Raw genomic sequence first — 21,796 nt, forward strand, 5'->3', positions numbered from 1 at the left:
AACTTCAACTTTTACAGAACTACACCAGAATAACAAGCATTCTGACGAAAATCGCTCTGAAGCATGATAGAGCTTTTTTTGATCTAGCAAATATCTTTAATTTACTGCCTCTAAAATATGTTTTCTCTCATTTCAAGGTAGTTGGGTTTTAGCTTACACACTGGATTTATAAAGATACTTCCATAGTTATTTTTTATGGTATTTTCATTAATTATTGGCACAGAAAGAGGAGAAAATTAGATGCAAGCATTGAAAGAAAAATATGTTTTCCCAAATAAAATACTTAGAGTTTTCTAAAGTTATGGAAATGAACATGAAAAAGAAGAGCTGATTACATACTTCTCAGTTTTAAGGTCTAAATACTATTCCCATAAGAAATATATCCAATAATTCTTTAAAAATTAACACTGAACTTGACATCAAGATTTAATGATAAATAATTTAGAACCATACCTCAGTAAGTAATTATATAAAGTGTTTAAAAAAAAGAGCAATGAAACCCTCACTTCTATACCATGTGTTTTTAGCTCTAGCTTTCAGTTGTGGAGCTTGATTCATGATCATTATTTTGGAAAAGAGATACTTTTGCACCAAATTCAAGTAATTTCTTTTCTTTAGATTTTTTTTTTCTTGTTTCATTCCTGTTTGATAGTGTTTAAGTAATTTCCATATCTTTCTTCTAAGTATTTTCATGAAAGGGAAGTTACTGCTATAGCTAAACCCACATCCTTTTACTTTGAGATGCATGGCCTTAAGAATAAATTACACTGACTGTATAAGATACCCTTACCAAGTATTTCAGATTAATGGGTGCACATGTTGTGTCAGCATCATTTGCTGTTCTGTAGCTCATCTTACTACCAGAAATGATTCAACATTTTCTTTTTCCTGTAAGTAATTGTGCATGAAAATCAGATCCCTGGGATTTGACTGGACTAGTAGTCCCTGTGCAACCTGATCTAATAAAGCCTGGCTTTGAGTATGGGGTTGGATTAGATGACCGGTGGAGGTCATCTAAATTATTGTATGCTGCTTCAAATTTAAAAGAATTAAAAAACCCCAAACCAATTATTCTCGATGATTCTCCATTTGTAATCACTCTTATAACATAGCCAAGTTGTATTCTACTTAACATGTACTACATGGGTTGTGACCAGTGATCATTTTAATTGGTCTCATGAGATACTAAGCTAAGTGATTTCTAGAGTTTATTAAGTTGCAAATAAGAATGACACAAAAGATGAACTGCCTAATATACTAGCAAAGCAGCTTTGGTTTTTGACATAACAGCTTGTAGCCTCTAGGCAGTTTTAATAAATATCTATATTAAAAGAAGTGACAATGCTATTTTCATCATTATTAAGAACAATGATTCAAAACCAGAGTAGGCTTCTTGTAAATTTCCTGCTTTGGATTCATATGTTACAACACAGATTTTTTAAAAGTCCATTTGTAACTGAAAAACACAAACTTTCAGAATTGAGACAGGAATGGAATCTGTTTCATAAACAGAATACACTTACAAACAGGTATTTTAGTGTTCCAGATCATTTTTCAACAAAAGATATAGTACTTCCTTGGAAAAAAAAAATAGCCCAACATGCTGGTGGCCAAAAAGACATATGTACACAAAATTAATGTGATGATCCTTGTATGCATTACAAACATTTACTGATTATAAACTAGTAGATAATACAATCCATTATAAATATTCTACAGTTAAATTTTGCTGTCTTGAAACACCATTTAGGAATTTAACATTACTTAAGATTTGACAATACATAAGTTTCTGATCGTACGCAGAAGTGATGTCATTAAAGCAATTTATGAATTTTTGAATTTATTAATTTAGAGCTTCTATGCCTAATAAAAGACAGCCCAATAAAAGGGAGATTTATCTCAAAGTCTGCCAGTGAATTACATAACAGCTTTAAATAACTCAACAAACATTCACATCAATATACATAGTTTCAATACTAATGAGACTCGTTAAAACCATCATTTTGGGGAACAGTTGATTGCATGATAATATTCTGCTGCATTCCTTAGGGTATTAAAGTGGAAATTAAGAAGATGAAAGCTCTAATTAATACCACACCACTTTGTTATTTGACTGCAAGTAAAGTATTCTTAAGCAAATAAAATTAATAAGAGTAAATATATCTATTTCTATAGTTTTCCCGAAGTTATTCCTGTACCATAATCTGCTTAGTGTATAAAGGTATTATATCCACTCATCAAAACACAAGATGAAGAGACAAGTTGGTGGAAAATTGTCTCTCATCAACACTTTGAGCTATAGTTTCATCAAGGTTATAGATTTAAAAAGCCATTCACAACTTCAGTTTCACAATTCTGAGATTTACTGTCCCAAAAAATAAGCAATGACAAAACGCCTATGACCATCAGTCATCCTTCAAGGCAAATTGACTTCTCAGGAGCAAGTGGAAACCTCACTGCTATTCACAGAATCACAGAATCATTAAGGTTGGAAAAGACCTCTAATATCAAGTCCTACCACCAGCCCAACATCACCATGCATACTAAATCATGTCATGAAGTGCCACACGTACATATTTTTTAATATGATCACATGACCCCCAGGCAAGGAGACTCTACCACTTCTCTGGGAAGCTTGTTCCAATGTTTCACCATTCTTTTAGTAAAGCAAGTCTTTCTAATATCAGATCTAAACTTTCCCTGGCACAACCTGAGGCCCTCTCCCCTTGTCTTATCATTGTTGCTTGGGAGAAGAATCCAACATCACCTCACTACAACGCCTTTTCAGGTAATTGTAGAGAGCAATACGGTTTCCCCTCAGCCTTCTCTTCTTCAGGCCAAATAATCCCAGTTCCCTCAGTCACTACTCATAAGACTTGTGCTCCGTACCCTTCACCAGCTTCGTTACCCTCCTCTGGTCATGCTCCAGCACAGTACTCTATTCACGTGACTCTATTCACACTACTTTATCTTCTGCTTTTGATTAAGGAGTGAAATTCAAGACTGAGAGAAACAGTGGACATCTATTCTGATACTTTGAATCCTGTAAACTCTACAGAAGGATGTTCTGGGTGTATAAGCAGAATTCTACTCTTATGTCCACCTTTCGTTTGGCTTGCTTTCAGTTCTTTAACTAAGCATTAACTGGGACTCTGAAGGGCACAAGCCTTGAGATTTTAAACTGCTCCTGACTCATTTTATTCACAATGAGCACAAAATAATTGACCTAGATTTGCTTTGTAGGTTGGGAAAGGAGTTTTTATTTTTAATATGTGATTTAATATTTTTTTTAAGATATAGCAAAGTAATACTGCAAATTCCCATGATCAAACAGATGAGAAAACAAATGTTTTTTTCAGTCATTACCTACCTGGAACTAATTTTTGCCGTGGTGCTTCAGGTATTCCGTGTACTGGGTAGATCCAGAGTATTCCCTGAATTCCTCCATTCTCTGCTACAGTAACCCTTCTGGGAAAATAAGTGAAAAGAATCATTGTGATAGAATGCAAACAATTTTTTTCCAAAGTAATCAAGACTTAAGAGCTGAGGAAGAGGTGAGACTCCATCTTAGTGCATGCTGTAATGCTAATCATATCTAAGAAAAATATGAAATAAAATCCAACCAAATCAGAATAGCAATAATTTACATCCGCCCAGCTTAGTGTCTTCAAATATCATTCTATCAGGATAAAAGATAATTAGGTCTGATCTGCTCTTTCTCTTGTCATGTCTACACTGAAACAAAGTTTATTCAGTCTATGCATTACATAAACTTATACATGGGACAATCATTGGCCCAAATATACTGGAAATTTAGAGACTTCTAAGAGATTTCATCTGCTCAATATCCATAACTACACTAGCAGCTAGTACTTTACTGCCTTTTTATTTAAGATTAGAAAAGATAGGTATTGAAACAGATACAAGCCCTTTCTGTACACTTTTCAGGGTACCTGAAATGCTTATATCAGATATGTATTGCCCTCAAAATCAGACACTTGATTGTCCTTGGGAGCTACACACAAATATCCGAAAGGGAAAATTATGATAGGATCGAGTACCCTCAATTACTTTTATTTTTTCCTATTAGAATAAATTACCTCCTTAAGTCTTTATTTAACTCAGCAGAATCCTCATACGGCCAGTTTTCACCATTTTCCCTCATTACATGAATTACCACCAGAATCTCATACATTTTCATTGTATCTGGCATGAATAATACCGTGATGTCCAGCTCTTCTTTCGGAGCTAATAGTTTTCCTGTAAGATGGAACAGATAGTTACAGTATTCTGAAAGTTTTGAAGATTATTTATGTCATTTTTCTCAAATGTATCCTTTTTTTTTTTTTATTCACTATTTAACATTTTAGCATAGGTTACTGTTCTCCCTGTGATTACAAATTTCATTTTATTCTGCCCTAAGCCAAACCTCATCTTGTAGTAGCATTTGTGGCCTGACTTACTGTAATAAGGTACTTTGTAATTCATTTCCTGAATAGTGGAGATCACATAGTTTTATTTTAGATTTCTACTTACTGATAAAAGTTTGAAATTCAATCCAGGGAGACTCCGAAGGCTCAAAACCAAACAAGCACAATTATATGTGAACGTCCTACATTTAATATTCAAAGATCATGTGTAATATATGTAAGTCAGTCCCACGATTTTCTAGGGCTTAAGTCATGGTTTTTGAGCATCTGTAGCATCTCTCATGATAAGAGAATAATACTGCATAAAAAAGACCAATCCAAAAGCAATTGTACATGTTCAAGACATAATTGAAATATATTTGAAAAAAAAATGTTTTTATTATACAAGCCGTGTCTTTTCTGCACAATTTTTCACCTGATTGATTTTGCTGTTTTTTAAAAAATAAACTTGTTGTCTGTAACGAAAGTGGCCTGAATTATTGCATATTTCAGGGCATTTTTCCAATGACTTGCCAGTCTACCAAGTGTCAGAACATCCACATTAGGGTATGTTCCAGCTATTTCAGAAATAAAGTTATAGTAGAATTACATAAAATAGAATAAGTAAATCATACCATCTTTTCACTATCAAGCTCCTTGCTTTGAAAAACATTTTTGAAATTCAGTGAAACTGGCATCTCTGGGATAGGGTTTCAGCTTTAATTCTATCTGGAGAAAAAACTCTTAGTTATGATTATCTACTTCTACACTAAGCTTTGGGACCGTTTTTGTGATAATTTCTCATGCTTGCTGTAATGCATACATACTAATGTAGGTCTACGAGTATCGTTCCCTGAGAATGACTGAATCAGCTCAAGTTAGCATGCATGGGACAACCAGCACTCTCACTGTGATTGTAGCTGATAGCAACAGGCTGCTGATACTAAAAAAATGTCAGCAGAGAAACTTTATCTTGTGCTCCAAATGTTCAACTTCCTACAGCCTAAGAGACTTTAAGGAGAAGACCTCAATGCTGAGAGCTGTAGCAGAGTGGCTGGAAAGAAAACAGTCTTGCGAAGGACAAAATATAAGAAAGAGGTGGATGCAAGGAGGTTTGGAAATGAATCTACAAGAAGGGTTGCAGAGAGGATCCGGGGAACTACAGGCCTGTCAGTCTCACCTCAGTGCTGGGGAAAGTCGTGGAATGGGTAATCTTGAGTGCTATCATGAAGCACATGCAAGAGAACCGGGTGATCAGGCCCAGTCAACATGGGTTTATAAAGGGCAGATCTTGCCAAACTAACCTGATCACCTTCTATGACAAAATGACTCGACTACTGGATGGGGGAAAGGCTGTGGATGTAGTCTTCTTGGACTTCAGTAAAGCCTTTGACACAGTTTCTCACAGCATTCTGCTTCAGAAACTGTCAGCCTCTGGCCCGGACAGGCGCACACTCTCCTGGGTTGAAAACTGGTTGGATGGCCGGGCCCAGAGAGTGGTGGTCAATGGAGTTAACTCCAGCTGGAGGCCAGTCACAAGTGGAGTTCCTCAGGGCTCAGTACTGGGTCCAGCCCTGTTCAATGTCTTTATCAATGACCTGGATGAAGGCATCGAGTGCACCCTCAGCAAGTTTGCAGATGACACTAAGCTGGGAGGAAGTGTGGATCTGCTGGAGGGTAGGGAGGCTCTGCAAAGGGATCTGAACAGGCTGGACCGCTGGGCTGAGGCCAATGGCATGAGGTTTAACAAGGCCAAATGCCGGGTCCTGCACTTGGGGCACAGCAACCCTATGCAGCGCTACAGACTGGGGGAAGAATGGCTGGAGAGCTGCACGGAAGAGAAGGACCTGGGGGTGCTGGTTGACAGCCGACTGAACATGAGCCAGCAGTGTGCCCAGGTGGCCAAGAAGGCCAACGGCATCTTGGCTTGTATCAGAAATGGGGTCACCAGCAGGTGCAGGGAGATTATTCTCCCTCTGTACTTGGCACTGGTGAGACCGCACGTCGAATACTGTGTTCAGTTCTGGACCCCTCACCACAAGAAGGATGTTGAGGCTCTGGAGCGTGTCCAGAGAAGAGCAACAAAGCTAGTGAGGGGGCTGGAGAACAAGTCTTACGAGGAGCAGCTGAGAGAGCTGGGGTTGTTCAGCCTTGAGAAGAGGAGGCTGAGGGGAGACTTTATTACTCTCTACAACTACCTAAAAGGAGGTTGTGGAGAGGAGGGAGCTGGCCTCTTCTCCCAAGTGACAGGGGACAGGACTAGAGGGAATGGCCTGAAGCTCCGTCAGGGGAGGTTCAGGTTGGATATCAGAAAAAAATTCTTCACAGAAAGAGTCATTGGGTACTGGAACAGGCTGCCCAGGGAGGTGGTCGAGTCGCCTTCCCTGGAGGTGTTCAAGGAACGGGTGGATGAAGTGCTGAGGGACATGGTTTAGGGAGTGTTAGGAATGGTTGGACTCAATGATCCAGTGGGTCCTTTCCAAACTGGTGATTCTGTGATTCTGTGAAAGTGGACATGTAAGGAGGCAGAGTAAAATGATGACAGGCAGGAATGGCCAGAGGTAAAAAAGGTAAAGTAAGTCACAGCAGGGTGGGAGGGAAGAGTTTGAAAGACAGCTCTCCAAAATACAGAACAAAAGTGACAACTTCTCATCTGCACCAGTCCTCTGCTAGCATTTCATTATAAAGCATTGCACGTTCTATTGCTACCTGTCAATCTGTTGTTGCTATTATTTAGTCCTTCAGCACAAACAGCAACCTTGACTAAAGATATTCAAAGTAGTTTGGGTAGATTAACAGCATATTTAAATTAATAAATTTATGACTATTGTTAATAAATTAAGGTTTTGGTTTAAATTTTAAAAATCGTCTAATTTGTCAGTACTCCAAACATTCCAATTATAGATATCTCTAGTTCCTTAATAGTGTATTAATACATGTATATAACTGCATACGCGCTGCACATATGTCTACATAGAGAGAGGTTGTTATATATATATAAGGTGCAACACAAAAGTAGTGAGACTAACCTTATATTTGGAACTAAGAGTGGGAGAGGAGACACAAATAGATGTCTATAGAACATGTTCTAATCCGTCACAGTGAGAAAAGGCTCAATCACTTCACTAAGTCATAGAATCATAGCATTATAGAATCCCTAGGCTGGAAAAGACCTTTGAGATCATCAAGTCCAACCATTCCTGTCCACTACTAAGTCATATCCCTAAGCACTTCACCTACCTGTCTTTTAAATACATAAAGGAATGGTGACTCAATCAACACCCTGGGCAGCCTGTCTCAGTGCTTGATAACCCTTTCTGTAAAGAATTTTTTCCTAATGTTCAATCTGAACCTCCCTGGCACAGCTTGAGGCCATTCTCTCTTGTCCTATCACTGTCACTTGAGAGAAGAGACCAACACCCACCTCTCTACAACCTTTCAGGTAGTTGTAAACAGTGATACGGTCTCCCCTCAGCCTCCTCTTCTCTAGGCTAAACAACTCCAATTCCCTCAGCCACTCCTCAGAAGGCTTGTTCTCCAGCCTCTTCACCAGCTTTGCTGCCCTTCTCTGGACACGCTCCAGGACCTCAATATCTTTCTTACAGTTAGAGGCCCAAAGCTGAATACAGTATTCAAGGTACAGCCTCACCAGTGCTGAGTACAGGGGCAGAATCAGTTCCCTGGTCCTGCTGGTCACGCCGTTTCTGATACAAGCCGAGATGCCATTGGCTTTCTTGGCCATATGGGCACACTGCCGGCTCATGTTCAGCTGGCTGTCAACCAGCACACTCAGGTCCTTCTCTGCCAGGCAGCTTTCTGCCACCCTTTCGCAAGTCTGCAGCACTGCACAGGGGTTTTGTGTCCCAAGCGCAGGACTCTGCACTTGGCCTTGTTAAACCCCATGCCATTGACCTCAGCCCATCAATCCAGCCTGTTCAGATCCCTTTTCAGAGCCTTCCTACCCTCCAGCAGATCAAATCTTCCTCCCAGCTTAGAGTCACCCACAAGCTTAATAAGGCTACACTCAAACCCTTCATCCAGGTCATTGATAAAGACATTGAACAGGACCAGTCCCAGCACTGAGCCCAGGGACACCACTTATAACCAACCTCCAACTGGATTTAGCTCCATTTACCACCAGTCTTTGGGCCCGGCCATCCAGCCATTTTTCAACCCAGCAGAGGGTGTGCCTGTGCAGGTCAGTGGTAGCCAGTTTGTCAAACAGAATACTGTGAGGAACAGTATCAAAGGCTTTACTAAAGTCCAGGTACACTACATCCACAGCCTTTCCCTCATCTATTAAGTGGATCAACTCATCATAGAGGGTGATAAGGTTAGTTTGGCAGGACCTGCTTTTCATATATCCATACTGACTGGGCCTGATCACCCAGTTGTCTTGCGTGTGCTGTGGGATAGCACTCATGATGATCTATTCCATGATCTTCCCTGGCACCATGGTCAGACTGGCAGGCCTGTAGTTTCCCAGGTCTTCCCTCCATCCCTTATTCTACGGTTCTACGATTCTATGTATGTCTATTCTATTTGAAACACTGGGTAAGTCTATCTGATTTACTGCCATTTCTTTCCTTCCTTCTTCCTTCCTTTCTTTTCTCTCTTTCATCATAGAATCACAGAATGGCTTTAAAGCACATCTCGTCCAACCCCACCCTGCAATGGGCAGGGACATCTTCAACTATATAAGTTTGCTCTATGAATATTGGCCTTCCAGGTCCTTTAGGCTGGGTGCTCCTCAAGTTGCAGAAAGGCAGTGAAGGACAGAGGACCTACTGCCTTCCCTCAAAACTGCAAGGGCAGCTTCAGCTCCCAAAAAACCACTTTGTGTTCTTTAAAAACACTCCCCCTGCCTTTCCCCATATGTGTAGAAAAACACTATCCCAGCTTTTTCATCAGTACACCTGCTGACAGAGCAGACAATAATATGTATGTGGGCAATTTTAGGACAAATCACCACGACTGATCAAGTTGCTCCCATTTGTCTAAGGACTTCACATATTCTGCTAGGCACAGTAAAAATGCATTCCGTCTCCATGCCCTCTACAGTGATAACTACAAATTACTTCTACATCATCATCTTATGGAATACAAAATAACCAAGTAGCTTTTCAAGCTAATTTCTGGTCTCTAGTTTTCTACCAGAATAATATACTCTGGATTATTTGCAATTTAAAAAAAACAAACCAAACCAAACCAAAACAAAACAAACAATAAGCAAGAAAATATTTTCAGACGTTACTATTTAAGATAGTATTTTACCAATTTCATTTGCAACTCAACATAAGAAAAACAGAACAGACTGTAAACTAACACTCGGTTACACTATATATACATTGCATATATGAACTGTAGATTAATTATGTCTGTCACAGTACATAGTGCCTTGATTTTTAAAATACATTTTAATAAAGAACCCATATGATAGCATTCTGGGTCATTCTGGCAGAAAAATGGTTATTAAAATCATGAAAAGACAAATTCTATAATATCACTGACGAAATAGAATGTGTGCACATTTTTAATAAAAAATTCCTCTTAGTATAAGTTTTTCATAATGACAGCAATTTTTATATCACTGTGCTTGCCTGCAGCTGTCAACTAACCAACTGATCATTTACTGTTACCACAGATTTATTTCCTTATGATTTTGCCTAGTTAATAAGACAGACGAAATAAGCCTAATTGCAAAAACCACACATTGCTTCATGCTTCTGTTTTCTCCTTCCCATTTACAGAATGTGGGCCAGCAACTGAAGAAACAACATACAATATCTACATGGAAAACTTTAATACAATTCAGCATTACCAATCGAGTTGCTTCTATTTGTCTGTGGATCTCAAGTACTCTGCTAGGGACACCAAGAACTGATCCCATTGACTGATCCTTTATCTTCAGATGAGTATTTATACTGCAATGAGTATCCACCAAGTCTTCATCAGAAATCCATAGCAAGGTTCTTCACAGAATAAAGCTGCATCACATTAGTAAAAAGCTTTGGACCATATTTTGATAATACCCTACTTATATTTCATTGTCCTGCAGGTCATTAGGAAGCAGTGGTGACAGAGTAAGCTCAGATGACCCTTTAAAGACTGAAGCCACCTGATTCAAATCATTGGCTTCAATTAGAGTCAACTGCCTTACAGAGAATCATGTGGAGATCCGTGATCTCCCTCTTTTTTTTTTTTTTTTTTTTAGGTAACCTGTTTTTAAGCCTTGCCTTTACTCCAAAGGCCTGTGGAGAGCACTGATTCTATGAAAGAGTCTTCGGGCACTGCATCCTTTGCCACATGAGCTTAGAACTTAGAACTTAATTAGATAATAAAATCAAATTTAGGATATTCCAACTTCCCTGCATCACTTCTATGGGGCACTGCACTGTCATTGAGTTCTGTGTGATTTCTGTGTCAGCCCTGGAAAGCACAGCACTGTGAGAGCTAAAATTAATTAACGTAAAGAAGCAGTGGATTCCCATAGCTGACATTTTTTTTTGGAAGGAATACAGAATGGTTAAAAATAATTTGTTGCCCCTACCCTAGCTTAGGAAAATCCTTAAAAGCAAGCATCTCAGGCAGTACCACACTGATAAAATTGTGACAGCAATGAGAAAAATATCTTGCAATATCTTCGAAAAGAATCATCGTCCGCTCATCTAAACTTATCATAAAGCTATGTGTTTTTCATATTAGTACAGTACTTTGATGACATATTTTCTAGACATTGAAAGAAATATCATCTCCTTAATGTATTGCTGTTAAGTCTGTATTATTTCAGAGTTCAGATTCCTCTAATTGAAAAAGAGAGATGAGACAAAGATCACTATGTTTTGTTTAAGTCCAATGGGGAATCATTTAAGAATGGGCACTTTTGTTTGGGCTTTTTTTTCTTGATAGTTTCTTCATTAAAATTATTAGTATAGAATTATTATTTCAACTAAAGCCACAGATGTCTCTGCTAAAATTAGCACTGGCCATATAAATGTCAACCCAGTATAATCAGGTCTGTTTTCTACCATTATCATCAGAATCTGGAAAGGGTAATATCCAAAATATTCTCAGACAGCAGCTGTTGCTGGGGAAGGATTGCTAATTCTTTCTCAAAGAACTCATCCACAAAAGGAGGACTGATATCAGGCAATAAAGAGTGAGATATTGCCAGAACTCCAGTAAGTATCTGAAAAACATAATAAAAGGTAGGCCTAGGCATTCCCTCATTTATTTTCACCTGCTAGAAGAGATACAACACTGTCGTGTTTGAAGACTCAGATTTTTTTATTATCGGCTCTTCCAAAAGTGGTTCAATGCTAAATTCCAAACATTTAAAAAAGAACAGACAGTATTTCTGCCTCAGCTGTTATTAAGGGTGGGTTCATTCTTGTTTGAATCTTTTTTTTTTTTTTTTTTCCCCTAGTGGTACCAATGAAGCTGCTGGAATTTTTTATTGCCTTTCAGTAAAACATGATCGCAATCCCTTGTGATGGGTTCTAATTAAAACACTGTGAGAATTCAGCAGCCTGTGTTAGTTTTGGTACGTCAGTATTACAATTAGTCAGTCTCAATGAGTAATCATGAATAAAATTTTCTGTATTGACAGGCAATAGCTTCCATCTGTGGACATACCAGTACTTGACTGGACTTGGTCCTGGACAACCTGCTTTAGATGACCCTTCTTGAGTAAGGGAGGGGTTGGATGGTCAAGATGATCTCAAGATGTACCTTACCACCTAAATATTTCTGTGAATCTGCAGTTCTGTGATAATGGTAGATCACTGTGCTTCTTTTTTTAAGAATAGATATAAATATATTCTCGTTTGCTAAACCAGATGCAGAGACTTATCTCAGTGAATTGCAGATGATATGAAGAAAAGTGCATCTCCTGAAGAGGGAAAGGAAGAAGGCAGAACAAGAGATCATTCTGCCTTCACAATAGCTTTTGGGTGCACTTAAAATCAAAGAAGCAGCATACCAGCTCTGGAAAGGCAGCCAAATACCCATCAAGTACTTCAAGAACCTTGTTAAGGCATGCAGTGATGCAGTCAAGAAGGCTAAGGTTCAGGAAGAACATAACTTGGCCAAAAATCTCAGGATCAATAAGAAAATGTTCTTCAGACATATGAGTAGTAAGCAGGAGCACAGGGAAGACAGTCCCATTGCTAAACAGACCAAGGAAACCAGTTAAATAAAATTCTGACAAGGTAGAGGTTCTCACCGAGTTTGCTAACAACACTAAAAAGGTGGGGTGGACAGAAGGGAGAACCAACTCACAGAGAGACCTGGACACTGGAAAAGTGGGCTACCAAGAATTGCATGAAAGTCAACAAATACAAGTGCAAAGCCCTGCACCTGGGATGATATAAACAAAAAACCCAGTACAAGCTAGGCCCAGATGTGGCTAGGGAGCAGCCTTGCTGAAAGGGAGGTTTTCAAGACTCAGCTGGACAGAGTGCTAGATAATTTCATCTAAGCTCTCTTTTCCACAGAAGGTTGTACCAGATTATCTTTCAAAAACCCTTCCAATCTATGCTGTTCTATGGCTCTGTGGTATTTATACAAAAAAAGTATTCCAAGATGAATTATTTTTATCTCCGAGGAAGATATGAAACAAAGTTTACCACCTGAAGATGAATGTTTGAAGGGCATATACTCCACTAAAATTTCAGTTATTCATGTATCTTGAACCATATTTCAGTGAAGTTCTGAATGGTTTTTTTTTCCATATCTGAAATTAATCTGGAAGACAATTGGTTGCTCAGACTTTCATGTTCTCCCAAACATGAAGAGCAAAATCCATAAATGAAGTATAACTTGATCTAATTTGTGGTTTCTAAGGGCATATATGTTATGCTAAAATTCCTATTAGAACCTTCTCTAGGACAAAGAAAAATAAATCTAATGCACTTTAAGATCAACTTATATACAATTAAGTAAGTAAAACAGCAAATACAATATGGATGCAAAGTGTCAAAGGGTAAATTAATCTCATCTTGCTTCTTAATGTTTACATCACTATTTTCCTCTCCTTGGTACAGTTTGTTTAGGTAGGTGTGATGCAAAAGAGATTCCTTTCACAGGTGGTCCACAATGATGTAATTCTGGAAGGACTCCCCGCTTTCTGAATTACGGACTCTTCTACCAAAAGTTAGAGTTGTCTTTTCCCATGCCTCTGAAAGCTTCACAAAATCACAGAACAGTTGAAGATGAAAGACACCTCTGGCAGCCAGGTGGTCCGAACCTCCTGCTCAAGCAGGATCACCTAGAGCTGGTTGACCAAGAAGACTTTTGAGTATCTCCAAGGATGGAGACTCCACAGCTTCTCTGGGCAACTTGTTTCAGTACTCAGTCACCCTCACAATAAAAAAATATATTCCGATGGAAGTTACTGTGTTCCCTGTCACTGGACAACACTGAAAGGCCTGGCTCCATCCTTTTGACATCCTCCCTGCAGCTATTTATATAAGATTCCTACTGATTTGCTGAGTTCCATAGTTGAAAAAGTTAAGTCATGAATATGCAGCTCAGATACTAATAAGCAATTTCACAAATGACTGGTTAAAAAAAGTGAAGTTGCTTTAAGAAATAAATGGCACAAACAAGGAATGAATGTTTAAGTCTTTAACTGAAAGGCCTCACATCATCACTATCATAAGCACAGAATAAAATATATTAGATACAGTGTGTTCATAAGATTTGTTTGACATTTTATGAATGTTGTGTTAATATAACTTTTTATAAATCTGGCAGTCTTTCTGGCTTATTTCATTAAGAGATTTAATTTAGAAGAATTTATTCCTGGTACAAAATAATAGATACAAGTCAAACATTTGCTATTTAGATTAAAAGAAATGGATTGAGAACAGGGCTCAGTAATTAAATATGTTGATTTATTTAATGCGATTTATTTTGTTTTCAAATGAAGCATGTGTAAAAGGCTAAGCATAAAGCTTCCTTTACGATTATAAAATTATCCTTCTCTAAGTAATAGCCTGTAGTGCAGTTGCAGCTAAAGTCAAAATTATTACTTTGACAGAAATATCTCTTGTGTTTATTTATTGTTGGAGTGCAGCAGAGACTAAGCTTACAAGAGTTAAGCACACCGAGGGGAAAAAATTTTATCAATAGAGTAATTCACTTCTTTGGTAACAATCAAAACAAGAAAAGTTACACTTATGATTTTTAACTCTGAGAAAACTTCAAAAAACACACGTAACAGATCATGAAGATCACACTCACTTCATAGGGATAAATGGACAATAATTTTTTAATCCCCAGTATAAGATAATAATTTAATATATTTCAGACTAATGTCTCCATCACTTCCGTATTTCATCTGATCATCAAAATTGGTGTAAGAATATTCTGCCTTCATGCAGAAAAGATGCCATCTCCTAAACCAGTTTGTCACAGAACATTCCTCTTCTCTCTAAAACTCTGGTATCAGCAACTTTGAAAATACAAAATTGCCTGACATTTATATACAAGCCACATTCCATTATACCATCCACCTATAATGTTATCTTATGCATTTGACTTGGCAGCATGGGATATCTTTGCAATTTCCCTTCAGAGGTACTATGATGACAGACTTTGGGTTCACTTTACAGAAATCCAGTTGTCCGGCACATTAGGAAAGTCATATCTGAATGGTGGGAGATGGGAACAGTAAGAAAGTAAGATTGAACAGCAGCACAGAGCAACATATAAGACACACATGGAAGAAGGAAAATTATTGTAAAGACAGGGAATAGGGAGAAACAGGATTTGGAATAAAAGGAAGAAAAAAAAAAGCACAAAAAAACCCCAACAAACCAAGGGGCCAGAAAAAGGGTAATGAGCACAGTAACTTTCAAAATGGTGTTATGGCAGGGAGCAGACTGAGGGGCAGAGGCCAGATTGCATTATATGGAAGTCATTTGGCAGAGAAATGCCAAACAGATAACACTGAGTGAAGAATAATCAGAAATGAGAGTAGTAAAAGCTTTTGAATTATCCTATGGTCTGATACTTTTTCTAAAACTTCTTGGTGGACTGGCAGTTTCTCTTGTTTTTTTCCTCCCATACCATTCTTTTTCCTCCAATAATCTGCTGGACAGTAGAATCATAGAATCACTGAGGCTGAAAAAGACCTCTAAGAACACCAAGCCCACCTATCAGCCCAACACCACCATGTCTACTAAATCATGTTACAATGTGCCATGCCTACATATTTTTTGAACACCAGCAGGGATAGTGACTCCACCACTTCCCTGGGCAGCCTGTTCCAATGATTCATCATTCTTTCAGTAAAGAAATGTTTCCTAGTACTCATTCTAAACTGCCCCTGGCACAACTCAAGGCCATTTCCTCTAGCTGTATCGCTAGTGATTTGGGAGAAGAGACCAACGCCCACCTCACTACAACTTCCTTTCAGGCAATTGTACAGCATGATAAGGTCTCTGTTCAGCCTCCTCTTCTCCAGACTAAACAGCCCCAGTTTCTTCAGCCATTCCTTATAAGCCTTGTGTTCCCTTCACTGGCTTTGTTACCCTTCTTTGGCTACACTCCAGCAGCTCAATGACCTCCTTGTACTGAGGGGCCCAAAACTGAACATAGGATTTGAAATGCAGCCTCACCAGTACCAAATAGAGGGGCACAATCACTTCCCTACTCCTGCTGGCCACACCATTTCTGATACAAGCTAGGACGCTGTTGGCTTTCTTGGCCATGTGGGCACACTACTGGCTCACGTTCAGTCAGCTGTCAACCAGCATCCCAGGTCTTTTTCTGCCTCCTTTGACAATTTTATATGTCTGAAAACTGTAGCATCTTTATTTCCCTGATGACAACTTCATATTGATAAAAATTTGTGAGATAATCCAGGCATCCAAAATCTAAAGGTCTGTAGCACAGTAATGTCCTAGATCCAAAGTCACAGAAAGCAAGAGGCATACTGCAAAGTCAAAGGAAAAAATACAAAATCTCTTCTACATCATCACTATTAAAGATGTAACAATGCACTTTTTACCCTGAATAATCCTATTTGTGACACAATAAAAAATAGGCAAATAAAAACTTAGGTCAATTGGTCATTCCTAAACTAAATTTTCATTTTAATTCTGCACACATTTAAAAATAATTCTGATAATCTCAACAGAGATTAATTGATAAATAATGATATAGAATAAAGACCAGAGACATAGTGTGGATTAAGAGGTATTGCTGAGTTTAGTGGAGGGTTAGATAGTCATATTTTCTATAAATGGGATCTTACATGCTCCACCCTACTGTGGTAACAAGAAAACTTGGTCCACTCAACCTCTCTCCCCCTCTACTACAGTGGATTAACTCTGTCTGTATAGAACAAACAGCCTACCAGCATGTAACAACATGCCTAAAATCTTAAAAAGAACTAGAAAATAACCACACAAATATTTTGAAAATTCAAAGCCACACAAGAAATGCCATATGTTTTGTAAACAAGTGTGACTTTCTTTTTAGGACCCAGCCACAAAAAAAAAAAAAAAAATCAAACTTTATCCCTTCTCTCTTAAAGGAAGTTCATGTTGCCCTAAGATAAAGTATTAAAAAGTAAATTTAAACTATGACAGCTTCCCCTTTTCCTAATCTTTTTCTAGATCAAACATACAAAAAGTGTCTTGAGACCATGGTTGAAAAGAAACAGTAATTGCTTCAGCTTAGGTGTAATTGAATTTGTGACATATGTCAAATATCTGATTATTTTTGACAGATATATTTTTACTTTCATTTTAAACTTTTCTTGGAATATACGTATCTCTTAGTACGATCTCTGCAAGCACAGTCAGGCTCTGAAGCAGAGGCAGATTGTAATCAAAATCTGCACAGTGTTATGAAATCAGTAATGACACTGGTGGTGTTACATCCTTCAAATTTTTATATACAATCAAAACTTGTACTGCTTGTTCCAAGTTTCCAGGAGACATATCTCACTTCAGCCAGCAGAGAGTAATTAGAAATATATATATGGATATATATATGTCTCCAACTGGCTCTTGTAAGTGAATGGGATAGAATGATTACTTAAGCACTTTTGCCTTTTCCAAAGTTGCTTTCTTGACATAGTTTGTAAACTTTTGAAACAGTTAGCGTAGCTGTTATTCTCCTCTGTGAGTCACATATATGTATTTCCTGAGTTATGAATTTTCAGTCTTAATATCTATACTCTTCAGTATTTGAGGTTTACAGGTTTCTGTAGTAAGGCAGAACTGAGCTCTCCATTATTTTTTTTGTTTCTTGGTACTCAAGAAAACAGACAAAGTTGATAAGAAGAACCCTTCTTGAAAAGTAACTTCTGCCTACCGTTTTGACTTGTGTCATAAAACAGTAGTTCTATGAATGACATAACGCACAATATGTTATACTTGTATTTCATAGGTAAATACGTCCCATAGTAGGAATACTATTTCTACAGGAGGGAACATGTCTGTAGCCTAAAGTATGTAAAAATGATTAATTTCCATGAACATTATAAGGCTTCTTAGTGGCCTTACAAGGCAGGGTCTAAGCATTTGATTGACATGTGTCTTGGCATAAGTTGTTGTTAGCTTCTTTTATTTATGATAGAAATTGTTTACCAGTTTGTCTTGGTTTAGGGCATTTTGAGTTTATAGAGTTATGAGTAACATTGTGCAGACTGACTTATCTATGATACTAGAATAAAAAATGGTTTGCAAGAGTGTAAACACAGGATGGTACCAGATATCCAAAACTGCAAAGAAATTACAACAGTCAATACGGGAACACAACCCTGTTAAACCAATTTAGACAAAGCAGAGAACAGAAATCTGAATGACTGAGAACCAGTAAAGAGAAAGTTTATACAGAGTGTGTTAAGATAATGCACAAAAATAAATCCAGCCCGATCCCAAAACTGTTGAGGAACGAAAAATTAACTAGCACTCCAAGGGGCATAGACAGCTCTCCGACATCTGCACCCAACCTTTGCACCTGAGGAGAACTGATGCTGTCAAGCTTAAGACCCAGAGGGAGACATGGATGAGCATTACATCGGAAAAAAAAGGTAGATAATAGGAAAGTTTTCCTCACTGTGTTTTGTGTGCAACATCCTAAAACCCAACATGTGGCAGTGCCAGTCTCAATGTTAACCCTTGAATAGTGTCAGCAGATAATCTCTGGATTCAAACACTTTAAAGAAACTAATTACACCTATTATTGAACCTAAAAATAAAAGAAATCAGAGTTAAATGAAAAATATATGGTCAAGCTCCTACATAAAAAGGTGAAGAACCAGTAAAAAAACAAAATGCAATTCTAGATTACTTTCATTTCACTGAAAATCTTTAGGCAGAACAATGTTTTTTAGAGCTGGGGGTTCTACCTTTACATGAACAGTTCTGAAAGCTGTCCCTTTAGCAAAAACTTTGCTCTTACTCAGAGCTTTGAATTTCTTAGTCCTTGTACTTATACATAAAATATTCAAAGGTTAGACAAATATTGCTGGAATGTAACTGAAGTATTTGGGTTTTGGCTAGAAGTTGATATCTTCAGAGAATGGTCCTCAAGGCTTGAGACTTCTATCACCCTTAAGTTACTTCTTTCTATAGTTTTGTTTCATTATTTTGAGTAGTTTGTTTTCTCGGACAGCAAAATAAACATTTCAAAACCTTTGCTCTACTGTGTTTTACACACTACAAATGTAAAATAATATCAGCTACAAAACAGTTCTGTTTGTTAGCTTATTTGGGTTTAGATTTATTATGGAGACTCACCAGGGAAATAGCATACGATGCATTAACAGCAACAGCGTTAGGTAACTTGGTACTTAAACCAAGCAGTCTCTCTTCCTAATGCTAGCTGTGAGCTCAAGATGTTTCTTGTAGCATGATGCAGGTGTAAAAGAAAAAATAAAAATCATGCACTCTGCAAACAAGATTTCAGGACTCAATTTATAGAACTTCATGCAGGCAAAGAAAATCCCTCAGAGAAGACAAAGAATCTGCATTTCTTTTCCCTTTATTAGCAAGTTATTTTGATTACTTCCTTGGTCCAGGAGAAAATGAAGTCAAATAATGGCCAGGATGTCATTTCTGCTGTATTTTATCACAGTTCTGGGAGTGAGCACTGACTTAACTGCAGCAGCCTCATACAGAGACCACCAATCACATGTCCAGGATGGCAATTTAAAGAATACATCTTATGTTCTGGCTGTGATCATTGTAATGCAAAACCTGCTCCACATTATCAAGACTACCACAGAACATAAATTTATTCCTAAAAGAAGAAAATTAAAAATTATCAGCAATATCCTCTAGCAAGAAGCTACGTTGAACTGTCAAGTACCATTCTATTTCAGAGACATTTTTGATTTTCATGGCAAATTAATACTGACTTATTCTTTTTTTTATTAAGTAACAGTCAGTCCTTTCTGACAGAACCTATACATAATGTACTTGTCCATAGCTCTCAAACTACAACATAATTTATTTTTAAACTCTGAAAATTCTCATTTCTACATAATATTGTCTTTAGTGCCAGAGTAGTCTCACATGCTATTTATGTACATCTCTGCTACTCAGTTATTATACCATGAAAGGACACATCAGTATATCAATTTAGGTATATGTTCAGAAATATTTTAGCCCAACTGCAAATATGTGGAAACTTCATATCAGTTAACGTGGCATGTAGCCACTTGTCTGTCAGACTCAGTACAGGTACAGATAACATTTAAATTTTATTAAGATTTCATTGAAGTCACTTAACATTTTATCCTCTGAAGTCTGAAGATGGTTAATATGATATTTACTATAATTTTCCTGGTTTCCTGAAGAATAGTTGAAATGTGGCATGAGTTTCCAGCTCTAAAGACAATTAGTAGTTCTTGGTTGGGAAATATGCATTGCTTCCTGTTGTGTGAACAAGGTTAAAATCAACTCTATAGTCCTAATTTAGAATAAATCATAGCCAATATTCCAAAAATCTAATAAATAAATGAGAGGAATTCGGAGACGACTATAGAAAGATATGCTTGCGGATCTCCAGAAAAGAAGAAAAGGACAAGATTCCTAGAAGCAGACATGCAGGCAATCAGCTGGATGGGAAAGACTTGCTAGGGCAGGAGATAAAAAAAAAAAAAAATCAAATAAAGCTCCGTAATGGAGAGAGAGAGAGAAAATGTCACTAAAAGTCAGAACTTCTATTAAGATGTTCTGGAAGGGATCAAGGACCCAAACTGCTTAACAGCATCAGGATGATCCTGAATAGTACTAACACAGAAGACAGGCTTTGGATGGCTCAGTGGTAAATGGGAGTTGCAGCCTTCCTGAACAGAGCTGGCTGTTGCAGATCCTATACATCTGTGTGAATCCAGAAATGCAAATCATATGTAATCCACGACGCAGGAGGCAAGATGACTATCATCAACTTTTTCATATGACGTACAAAACAAAAGTCTGCAACTTAGCTTTTACTTATTTCTGCACAAACTGCCCATTTCTAGGTCTTAATAAGAAATGAGTTATTTTTGTTTTGATTCAGTAAGGAAGAAAACAGGCCATCATTGCTGATTCATTTTTAAGGCTTAGTTAAAAGACAGTAGTAGATAAAACTACATTAAAACAATATCTTTCTGGAATAGGAAGGAGACATTTTAGGTCAGTTACTGTAACTTCCACTGATAATCACTTGTGGTAAGATAACTGGGAATTAAAATTTTCCTGGAAGTGGCTTAATTGATTAGGATTATCCATTTTAAATCTGTCAAAATGAGAAACAGCAGAGATGACAGATCTTCAAAAACTGTCCTTTAGCATCAATTTAAATTGAAAGAAAAATGAAAATGCTTATTTTCTGATATATGGCAGCAAGCAGTGGGAGAAAAGGTTAGAAGAGGATTCAAAAAAAATGGTACTTATTTTTTTCTACAATCTATAGCTTTATCTGAAGAAACATACTGCATCTTCAGATTTAATTTCAGTATTAGATATCTTCCTTTAATATAAAGGCTAATAATCACAAAACCTGAAAGAAAATGGTTATTCTTTAGAGGCAACAGACTGCAATGGTGGTGTGTAAAGAAAAGAAAGCTTGTACAGTCCATTTCTATTGAAGGTACTTGACTTCTTGACCATGTTTTCATCCTGAAGTAGTAAAAGAATAAGCAAAATAATATAAAAGAAATTCTGAAAATGTTAATTCAGAAATTATAAAGTATTTTTGGCCATTTTTGACTGAAACAATGCAAATTTGTTTAAAAACTGTTTACTTATCTAGAACTCTGAAAATATATCTTTTTTCATTTTTTCACTGATAAACATTTCAGTCATAGTGATCAGCAAACTTGACATAAATACATAGGATTTCTCAGAACTCATTTGAAAAATCAAGGTTCAGTCTCA

General features: G+C 37.4%; 1 protein-coding gene across 1 annotated transcript in view; it reads right to left on the reverse strand.

Moving 5' to 3' along the window:
* Positions 1–21,796, reverse strand: part of CFAP47 (cilia and flagella associated protein 47) — a 296,277-nt gene that overhangs the window by 34,358 nt on the left and 240,123 nt on the right. Inside the window, exons 58-59 of the mRNA XM_054060306.1 lie at positions 4,101–4,260; positions 3,371–3,468 (exon numbers count right to left, since the gene is read on the reverse strand). Of these exons, the coding sequence (XP_053916281.1) occupies positions 3,371–3,468; positions 4,101–4,260 (258 nt within the window). The remainder of the gene's footprint in view (positions 1–3,370; positions 3,469–4,100; positions 4,261–21,796) is intronic.

The sequence above is a fragment of the Cuculus canorus genome, chromosome 1, assembly GCF_017976375.1.
Source record: "Cuculus canorus isolate bCucCan1 chromosome 1, bCucCan1.pri, whole genome shotgun sequence".
In the NCBI taxonomy this organism is placed as follows: Eukaryota; Metazoa; Chordata; class Aves; order Cuculiformes; family Cuculidae; genus Cuculus; species Cuculus canorus.